This window comes from Neltuma alba, unplaced genomic scaffold, assembly GCF_004799145.2.
Source record: "Neltuma alba isolate B1F8T4 unplaced genomic scaffold, ASM479914v2 tig00013779_pilon, whole genome shotgun sequence".
Lineage (NCBI taxonomy): Eukaryota > Viridiplantae > Streptophyta > Magnoliopsida > Fabales > Fabaceae > Neltuma > Neltuma alba.
The window spans coordinates 53,463-64,578 of record NW_021637904.1 but is presented as its reverse complement, the minus strand read 5'-3'; the positions used below and the strand labels follow the sequence as shown (position 1 = coordinate 64,578).

The 11,116-nt window shown below is 37.1% G+C and overlaps 2 protein-coding genes across 2 annotated transcripts; one reads left to right on the top strand and one right to left on the bottom strand.

The window, feature by feature from the left end:
* Positions 1–4: 4 nt before the first annotated feature.
* LOC114739143 (protein BTR1-like) lies at positions 5–4,458 on the top strand (the record flags this gene model as incomplete). Its single annotated transcript, XM_028927194.1, has 7 exons — positions 5–211; positions 304–410; positions 779–972; positions 1,896–2,020; positions 3,168–3,263; positions 3,353–3,414; positions 3,955–4,458. Coding segments are annotated over 7 exons (888 nt in total), but the record flags the coding sequence as incomplete, so codon positions are not given.
* On the bottom strand, positions 4,174–7,911 carry LOC114739142 (protein argonaute 2). Its single transcript, XM_028927193.1, has 3 exons — positions 7,342–7,911; positions 4,823–4,942; positions 4,174–4,389 (listed from the first exon to the last, which is right to left on the bottom strand). Exons 1-3 carry the CDS (start codon positions 7,909–7,911, stop codon positions 4,174–4,176), a joined length of 906 nt encoding a protein of 301 aa, XP_028783026.1.
* Positions 7,912–11,116: the final 3,205 nt, after the last annotated feature.

Sequence of the window (11,116 nt, the reverse complement as noted above, 5' to 3'; positions counted from 1 at the left end):
GTTTCTTGTGTCAAATGCTGCGGCTGGTTCTGTCATTGGAAAGGGTGGTTCTACTATCACTGATTTTCAATCACAATCTGGAGCGCGAATTCAGTTATCACGCAATCATGAGTTCTTTCCTGGGACTACAGATAGGATTATCATGGTTTCTGGGGCAACAAGTGAGTTACTAAAAGCTGTTGAACTCATTCTTTCTAAGTTTCTGAGCGAGGTAAACATCATTTCCATGATGTGGATTTAGTTACTTACTAAATGACAACATGTCTGGCAAACTTCCGGAATTGATTTGTCTTTTATCATCAGCTTCATACCGAGGACGAGAATACTGCCGAGCCAAAAACAAAATTGAGACTCATTGTCCCTAATAGCTCTTGTGGTGGAATAATTGGAAAGGGAGGTGCTACCATTAGGTATGAGAACTTTTATTTTGCCAACTTATGGGACTTATTTGTTTTTCAATTGCATGTTTACAAAATATTTTCTTTTGTTGCTGCTGTTGTTCTTATTGTTATTTTGGTATTTTGAGAACGTATATGAGGTAAGTTCAAAAGATTATTGTCTTAATTTATTTATTTAATTTTTTCAAATTCCTTTCAATCTGATCTATGGGTTTGTTTGGTGTCACAATTTATATTCCACCTACTTCCCCAGGAAAAGAAGGATATGTTATTGTTGGGCCAGTTATAATTTTCATTGTGCAAAACGTTCTCAGCATGTTTACATCATTTATGGATGGGCACGAAAAGCTCAGCCTGCATGTTTCTATGCTTCTGAGCAGGTCGTTTATTGAAGACTCTCAAGCTAGCATTAAGATCTCTCCCCAAGATTATAATTACTATGGATTGAATGATAGACTAGTGACGCTGATAGGAACTCTGGATGAGCAAATGCGTGCACTTGAGTTAGTTATTTCTAAGCTAGCTGAAGATCCTCATTATTCTGAGTCCATGAATACTCCATTCTCATACCCAGGTTTGTGTTACTCTTTAATTTCTGTTGCCAGTTAATCCATTATTGCTTGTTGCTACTGTAGCCTTACTATTATGTGGTGTTCATAAAATAAGCTTTTTGTTTTAGATATCCTATTGCATAAGCCTGTAAGGCCCCAAAATAAGGTACAGTTGGGAGCATAATCTTATGGAATGTAAATAGAACATAAATTTATTTTGTTCAATTTACTAGTACTGTTTCCATCTAGTAAATGGATATCGTCCCATGCGTATGTGATACCTGTCAGCTTCCTCATTTAGTAGTTAACTCATATGGATTATGTGAAATTCGTAGAATTTAACGGTGAATGTTGTTGTTTAGTTTCCTAATGTTCTGCGTAGCATGCCTCAACATGTAGTAGTTAGTAATGTGTAAGAGAATGCCTGTCATATTATATTATGAACAAGTCAGGCCATTTTACAATTACAATATGAAGCCTGGTCAATCCGTTGCTCTCCCTTTTGCCTCCCTGCTTTCCTTGTTGAAATTGATTTCATTCGCTTTTGCCTTGGAGAATTAATAAGGGATAAAATACGTAGTATGTAGTATGTCTATCAAAAGCTAGATATAGATGTAATGGAGGATGAGGGAAGATTATATTGCAGGTTTAATGAGTTAGAATTTAAACTTAACGTGAGTACTATTATCAGATTGATTCTGTTTTTGTTTGGGAAATCTATTATGGATGAAATATCATGTTTAATAGATGAAAGTTAACCCTATCATGATAAATGGCTTACGGATGTTCCGCTTTGTGTTGTAGCTGTCTGGTTGACCCCTGCAAAATGTGGAAATTCCATGCTTGACCAATTTTAAAAGGGCTATGAAGTATCAACATTCCTAGTTCACATTAAGCCGATTTTGATGCTTAGCGTGTCTCCCTTAACTTGCATTTTGATGTTTAGGTGTTGTCTTTTCCGGATATCATGGTGTTCCTTATGCCTATGTGCTTCCTTCTGTCCCAGCAGCAGCATACAATGCAACAACTTATCCACCAAATGGTGCAGGAAAGAAGTTTCAGGACGTCAAGGTTCTTCACATTCCATCAATTTCAATTTTATTTGTGCTTTCTGATTTTGAGTTGCTAAATTTTGATATGTTGAAACTGGAATGACAACTCAAGTCTTGCTATCCTCACATATAGTTTTTACCCCGCCACTGGCTAATCCTTTGAGGCTTAATGTTCCAGATGTAGTCATGCTTAATTAGTCTAGGACTATTTATAGATGAATCTGTATTCATGATAATGATATTTGGTAAACCAAGCTTTGCTGGTCCAACAATTTATAAAAAAATTCAAAAGGAGTTCTATGTATTGTTTAAATAAATTTATTTAAACAGTCACCAACTTTATGAGTGGATATACAGCAAGATAAGGAATTAAATGATATAATCACTGCTATTTATGATAATGCTACTATAACTCTGTAGTTTATGGGTCAGAACTCAATCAAACTGTTATTTTGTTTTTTTTTATTTAATTGTATTTTTTTCATGAAAGAAATGCAAGGATGTCAATCTATAGAATAAAGCAATGCAATTGCCAATGAGAAAAATGGACTATGATATGCTTATAAGGAAAAATGTTTGCCTGTCACTGCTAGTTGTAGACGCGAATGACCACTAGACATCACAGTTGCATGTTTCTAGTATCAAACTTGGGGAATATTTGTAGACACAGTAATGATGAGTTGTTTGGTTTAGTTTGGTTGAGCAAGCGGGGGGAGAGGGCAATCTTACAAATATATTGGAGTGCTGCTCAACTTGACCGACTTCAAATTACTAAGACGGAACTTAGAAATTTTGATATTAGAGTCGTTAAAGAATATGGATTGTGATTTGCCAAATCAGTAAAAGTAAATTTCATGTTTGAGGATTTTCCCCACAAACACCAGGAGGGTTTGAACTCTGAATTTACTCGCAACATTGCCCACACTTGTCAGCGCAGATGACTTGTTTGAGGTAGGGATCTAACCTGCCTCATTCTTCTCAGTGAATTGTTTGTTTATTAAGTTTTTTAAATACCATGACTCTTCCTGTATGCCTCCATGTTTATTGTATGTCAATAGCAGATGACAACTTGATTAGATCTTTGTCTAAATGCTTGCATCCTCTACATGTAAATGTGGCTCTGTCTCTAAAAGTGAACCGACAGATGGTCTTCTGTTGTTGTCCAGGAGGAGCAGAGTAAATCACTGACCATTGGCGTTGCAGATGGCCATATAGGTCTGGTTGTTGGTCGTGGCGGAAGGAATATAATGGAAATTAGTCAGGTTTTTCTAATGCTAAGTTATTATTTTATTTGGTTTTATGTGATTACTTGGTGCTTGTTATAATAAACTAAACTAGTTTCACTTCTCAGATTAGTGGGGCAAGGATTAAGATATCAGACAGGGGTGATTTCCTATCTGGAACAACTGATAGGTATGAAAAGGATCCCCCCCCCCCCCAATGAAGATTCTGCAACATTTAGATTTGCATGCCTTTATATGTATTTTGAGTGAATGTCACAATTGTTTTGAGCTTTGTTGAAAATTGTAAAAATTACTGTTTGTTTACTTAAACTTGTTTTTTTTCCTTTACATACTGGACTTCCCGTGAAATTTTTGGAAAAAAATACTCTCTTCAAAATGCATACCAATCTGCCCTGAAAATAAAAAGTGAATTACATAAAACTTTATTGAGTTTTGCTTAAATCACGAATATTCTTTTCAAGGGAAGTTTTGTGTACTTTTAAAAAAAATTCAGGAGTGGCTTGTTTTATTTGCTTTTATTTCGGGAGAGGTTTGTGGAACGTTCGCAAATAGAGAATTCTGTATAATTTTAAGAAAAATCAGGGGAGATTTATATGAATTTTAAAAATGAGAAGAGATATATTTGCAATTTCAGGAAGATAGTACTATATGTATTTTGTTAGGATTTACCATAAAGGTCTTGTGATGCTCTTTTGTCTTCATTGTGTAGGAAAGTTACGATAACCGGACCACAGGGAGCCGTACGAACGGCTAAAACTATGATAATGCAGAAGGTTGCTTATGCTGCTGAGACCGCAACGGAGTAGTTTATAATTTTATATTTGCAAGAAGCGCCCTAGTGTGTTGGGATGCGCTGGGTGAAGTGAACCTGCCTGCTAATTGCTTTTCTATTTTGCCTTTTTTCTTTTTTCTTTTTAAAAAGATTTATCTACGTAAATCCCATACTAGTGATGCGTTGGGATGTCTGAATGTTGTAGTGGGAGACGGGGCAGCATCTGTCTTGTTGGGCTCCAGTGGGAGCGATCTTATAGGAATTCTTTTCAAAACAGAGTATAAGATCCATGGGGAAGGGCATTTTTAGTGCTTCATCCAATGCAGTAATTAGAAGTATATCTTCATTCTCTTGCGTTTCACTAGATGTTGCCTGTGCAAGTAGCTAATGAGTCCAATATGTACCTCTCTTCACTGGTCGGTTTGAGATGGGATTTGAAAATTCCTTATTTTCTGTAAAAGCTATCAGCCCGTCTTTGGAAATGTCCTCCTCATGGCCTATATTTAACGGAAGCCTGGAGAATAAAGGCTGAAGAATAAGAGGCAAATTCTTGCGAACCAGGCATTTAAGCAAATTGAAGTTTATTTTTCCTTTTTCCTTCTCCACTCCTTTGAGACGTTCTTAAAAAATAAGTAGGCAGCGTGACGTAATATATCATCTCAAATACACATTGGAGTAAAATCGCAAAATCTCCTTTTGCAAGTATACTCCTGGCACGCCTTAATAACATTATTTCTTCCAAAATACCTCCATCAATCACACACAAGTCCCTAATCTGAGACGCACAATTGAGATGGAAGCTTACCCTGCTGCATTCACGAAATGGAATAAAGGGCCACACACATGCCTCGGCCCATCTCTTTGTTCGGCTGCCCATTTTCCACTGAGTCTTTGCGCCACATACCCCCGGTCCGTCCACGTATATCTGCGCACACATTACTCAAAATATAAAATGTAAATTATGTGATTTCTTTTGGTAGATTGATCATTGATTTATGAGATGTCATTGTTGGCTGCAAGATTGAGACCCAAAATGAAAGAGCGGTTCTTGCCCCTCGAGTAATAATTGAGGTTCAATATTTAGGCTGTGTATGGAACAAACCAACCTCACAAGAAAATGTTTACCTTGGTACTTAGAGAAATAAGTTTTTATTACGAATAAATGCTACTATGGGGGTGTCGGGGTGACTAAAGAGTACTATTTGTGTGTGTCTGTGTGTTTCTTTCTTTCTTTTTGGTTAGATATAGATATTGTTTTATTGAAAGTAATTCTATTCGAGATATTATTGAGCATTAAATGTAAACATCTCTTTCAACGAAAATTCGAGTCTTAGTTAAGTATAAATTTGTTTGGAATGACTTATAAATAATTTTTGAATCATGATTTATGGAATACAAAGTTTGTGACATGAGTTTTGTTTTGGTTAACTTAAAAATACTTAACAAACACTAACTTAAAGGGGTACTTGAAAAGCTGTAAAAGTGCTTTTCAAAAGTATGTTTTCACAAATCGAGACAAACACCTTCACATATTTACTTTATATACCATAAAACTACTTTTAAAATTATGGTTTCGTTTCCCTCCAAACACCTCCTAAATGAGCACCATATTGTGGGGACTAATTATTCTCGCTACATCTAATCTTCACTGATTATTTGTATTTTTCTTTCTCTATCAGTTTACATTTTCTTTGATGTGATCCAAAGCGGTGGTGCTCAGCCTCGCACGCATGCTACTTGTCTCAACAGCAAATTTTTACAAACGCACAATTTGTCCAACTATTACAACTCCGATATAATCCACATTCATGTGATGGGTGATAATAATTTGTGAGAAATTAATATTATAACCACCAATGAAACGCGAAGAGAACTCATTCTATGTGATATAATTATAATACATGGGAAAAAGACACTAAAATACCCTCAAAATTACTAAATGATAAAAGAGGGTAGGTAAATTTCAAAATCCCAATTCAGATCCCAGATACTATTTTGGAATTTTCAAATGTTGTAAAATTACACAAATGCCCTTTTTTTTTTACTTTTTTTTAAATACTGCCACATCAGCAATTCTGGCCGCCGGTGACCCTGCTGGCGACCAACTGCCGGAGCTCCTGTGACTGGTTACCGGAGTTCCGGTGACCGGTCGCCGGAGTTCCGATAACTACTCTTTTTTAGCTATTGACTACATTTATTTTTAAATTCTGATGACTACTCTTACTTATGTATTGACTACTCTTTTTTAGCTATTGATTACATTTATTTTTAAATTCTGATGACTACTCTTGCTAAGCTATTGACTACTCCAGTAATGCGATTTACTACTATTGTGTAGTCAATATCTATATAAAAATATTCATTGGAACTTTGAAAACAAAAGTTGTCAATAGTTAAAATAGAGTAGTCAATAGCTATATGAAAGTAGTCACCGATAGTAAGGACAATGTTGTCATTTTACAAGATTTGAAAATTCCAAAATAGTACCTGGGGTCTGAATTGGGATTTTGAAATTTACCTACTCTAATTTGTCATTTAGTGATTTTGAAGGTATTTTACTGTCTTTTTGCCATAATACATTGTTCGGTTAAATTATCAGAAGCCAATCATCAATCAATTTCTTGTATAGAAAGAAGCGTGTTATTATAAATTTACCGTTTCACATATCCTAAAAGGTTACTATTCACATGTAATATCAGAATCGTGAGCCCTTTTTTTTTTGGGATATCATATCACGCATTTAAATTTAAATCTCATACATTATTATTTTTCAATTTATATTTGTTTTATGTTTGGGGAAATCAGCCGCACCACACGATTGCTCATATTCGTAGTACGTACTGTTAGTGATGGCAGGTAAAAGAACGATCATAGGATATTCGGCGTTTTGCTCTGTGTTGTAGAAACGAGGTAGCTCCCATGTTTTCGGAATCTCAAGTCCTTATTAGTATTGCATGGAGGCCACGGCGCTTAAGTAAGGCAAACTCGATATCCTAATTAATTAATATCAGCAGAATTAGTTAATTATCGAATAATTTAAAAATGAGGGGGAAAAGATTCAAGTTGAGTAGAAATGTTCAATATTGATGTACGTCCAATAAGCTATGGAATTATTACAAACTGATAACTAAGAGGGCTACATATATATATATATATATATATATATATGTAATATGCCAAGAAGACAACGCATGCACTCACTAGTCACTCTGCAGGATGCTGAATTCACACTGCAACTTATTCCTCACAATCAAACCTCACCTCTTCTCATCATTAAAATTTAAACTTCATATACAGCAACTTGATTCTAAGATGATTAGTCACCCCCACCACCGTAGCCACCACCGTGGCCTGAACCATACCCAGATCCACTGCCGTTGCCGGAACCTCCATACCTGCCCCCTCCTCCTCCTCCTCCTCCACCCCCACCACCGCCACCCCCGCCACCGCCTCTGCCCCCCCCCCTTCTCCGTAGCCACCTCCTTCACCATAGCCATAGCCAGAGCCATAACCAGAACCCCCTGAACCACCCCCGCCACCTCCGCCTCCACCTCTGCCGCCACCTCCGCCGCCACCTTTTCCGCCACCAGACCCGTACCCAGACCCGTATCCCGAGCCATAGCCGGAACCCCCAGAGCCACCACCTCCTCCTCCACCCCCTCCTCTGCCGCCGCCGCCACCTCCTCCTTCAATCCCACCATATCCCTCACCCTCGCCAGAACCATAACCAGAACCGTATCCGGAACCTCGTCCAAGAACCCTTCCTCCACCTCCGCCAACACCCCGCCCTCCGCCTCTGCCGAAGAGCCCATCGGGCACTACTCGAGCCGCAAATGCGAGGTCCAAGGCAAGCAAAACGATCAAGGCAGTGGCTATGAGCTTAGAGGCAGCCATGTGCAGTGAGGAAAGCTCAACGCACGTGGAAGCTCAAGAGAAGAACGGAAGCCAGTAGAAGGGAAGAGGAATGCAGTTGGATGGGAGAGAGTGAGGGGTGGAGGCCCCTATATATAGGCATTGCGGAGTTCTAGCACCTTCCTTTTGGTACATAGAAATCAAGAAATGGGAGCATTGAGGAGGTGGGAGGCATATGATGGTGTAGGAGTCGTAGTGGGGGGGCTATCTATGCTATGACCACCGTCTGGGAGCTAAGCTTGTCTTCACCATCTTTCCGCAATTCATTCCTGTCCATACCTCCACTTTTGACCTCCCCAGCTTCCTTCTTTTTCTTTTCTTTTAATTATATGTGTGTGTGTGTGTGTATATCATAGTACACATCCACATCCAAGTCCACTCTTGTCAATTCTGTTCATATGAGAGCCACTATGAGTGAGTGGTGGATTCAGATATTTAATCATAAATTTGTCAATCCTCCTCCGCCTCTCTCCACCACGTTCATTATATAAATTCTGTGAGCCACATTCTTGTCTATATATCTTCTCCCCTCTTATTTACAAACCACTTCAAGAAAAAAAACTTTGTGATCTTTTTTTATAATTCTTTATTATAATTTTTCTCCTTCTTCCCTATTCAATATTGCTATAGGAAAAAAAAAGTAAGAAATCAATTTAAAAATGTATTTAATATGGGAAAAATAAGAAACAATAAGCTTGTTTGTGTTTCAGATAAATTTAATGAATTTTAAGCTTTTCCTTGATTGCAATGGGAAAGTGGCTTATAGATGAAAGAGAACGGAGCACATTTATGGTCCCATTAATTATATCTCAAAGTTGTGCTTCGCATGAAGCAGTTGTGTATATAAATTGTGGCGTGTATTGTATTGTTGGCGCATGTATGTGAGCACTAATGAATATTATATATAATCGCAAATGATCAGTCACTGCGAGTGCCAACCTCCGGTCAATTGAGTGATTCACTGATTAGAGATAGGTTTCGAGGCATATAATAGTTAAATGGCAGGGACTCTGACAGCTTTCAAATTCTCATTTTCCCTCTTCCCGTCCAGTATCACACGCACAAAACACGTGCTATCTATAATATAGGAAGGATACGATGTCCCACATAATTATTTACAAGATATATGTATGAAGTCCCTAATGAATTTGTTAAAATAATGAATAAGAGAACAATTATGAATGATGGTGTGATGTGTGTGTGTGTGTGTGTGTGTGTGTGTGATTGCATCATGAATCATTTTTACTCTGATTGTTTGCATAATTAGGTGAGGAATGAGCACTCTAGCTGTTCTCCACATTCGATTGTCGATCGTATCTTAGTGGGGTGATGGTTTTATTTATTTATTTATTTGATTAAAAGTAAACACAGGAAAATGTATATGATGAACTATACATTGATGCAAATTTAATTTAGGGCTTGGAATGAAAATAGTATATATAATGGCCTTATTCATATAAATATATAGATTTAAAAAATATTGAGGAAAAAATGATCGGAGGTTGGGAGAGGAGCGGATGATATTATGCATATAAAATGGGGTAATATGAACAAGGGAAAAGGAACATAATTGGGGGGGGGGGTTGGGAAATGGAATAAATAATGGGATGAGAGGTGGGAGGGGGAGAGCGGCACACGCGTCGCCCCACCTATTACGCAACGAGGGGTATTTGTGAGTCACCTACCCAGACACACACACACACACACACATATATGGTGTTGCGTATATATAAATAATCCATCACCATCCATCACTCTGAGTCACTTGGCTTTGCTTGTCATGTACGCCTCCTCCTACATGCTGCCGCGGTCCTTCCCTCCACTTCCTTTCCTTTATCTCTGAGCATATTTGTGTAACGTTATCTGTAAGTCATCTTGTGCCCTTTCCTTCCCCCATAGTTATATATGCGCATCCTCCATCACTTCTCTCTATAATTAATTAAATTACGTCCGCCTCTCTGCACATACACCAATATCTGTTCTCAAGCACCCCGCCTTCTATCCATAATTAATTATTTCCGCCCCATACACTTCATTCATCATTATCCTTCACTATACATACAAGATATTAATACACTAATTAACCGTGCATGCATATATAACAACTACTACAACTATTATTCTAATATAATTCACTGTTGGTCTTTTGCAATGAATATTATTTGTCCATATATCATTCTTTTTTTTAAGAAAAAAAATCAGAATACGCATGACATTATATATATGTGGGATGGGATTCACATGATATGAATGTGTTTGCAAATGCAACTCGTCCGCATACGTGCATTGTTGTGCACTGCTCATTGGTTAGGTTTGCTCTCATACAGTCAAAGAGTTGTTTATGCATGCCTGTGTCCTGTCATCGATCTAATAAAGTCAATCACAATTATTGATCCATATATATCAAAACACCACATATTATACATACACATGCTTCCCATTAATTACTACTTTTATAATGCAGGGCACTAACATTATACTGTTATCATTGCTATTGGGGTCAGCCTTATAAACAATTAATCATCATCTTCACTGCGGCTATATGACGATGGACGCGAATGAGCACATGTATAAAATAATAAATAGTCGACTAGCTAACTGGTCAAAGTATATACATATACATATATACATATATATATCCTTATCAAAAAATGTGTGCGCGTGCGTGTGTGCGTGTCTATAGAGATAGAGAGAGCGAATGCTGAATGGCTCACTAAGCATAATCTATGATCGCAGCCTCCTTCATAATTTAATACTGTGGGTTCTCTCCATCAACACGTACGTACATATATTCTTGCTTAAAGTTTGTAATCATTTAATTAACCACATGCTCTATATATATTCCGGTAATAATTTGCTTCTGCCGTGATATATATACTGCCACCTTCTTAATATAATATTCATATGACTAATTTAAAAAGATTAAAAAAGCTAAATAAATAACTTAATTATAATGTATGTTGCATGCTCTTTTTAGAATACACTTATCTATATCATTAGGTTACAATTTTGTCACATAATTTAAACATATAAAACCAGGATGCCTTTTTGCATATATCCATGTGTGTACTTAATGAACTGATTGAAGTTTAATTAGTGTGTTTATAACACAAATAATAAAACAAAGGAGGGACAAGAGTCAAGCATGCAAAAAATAGACATTGAAAGTGCTAAAAATGAACAAAAA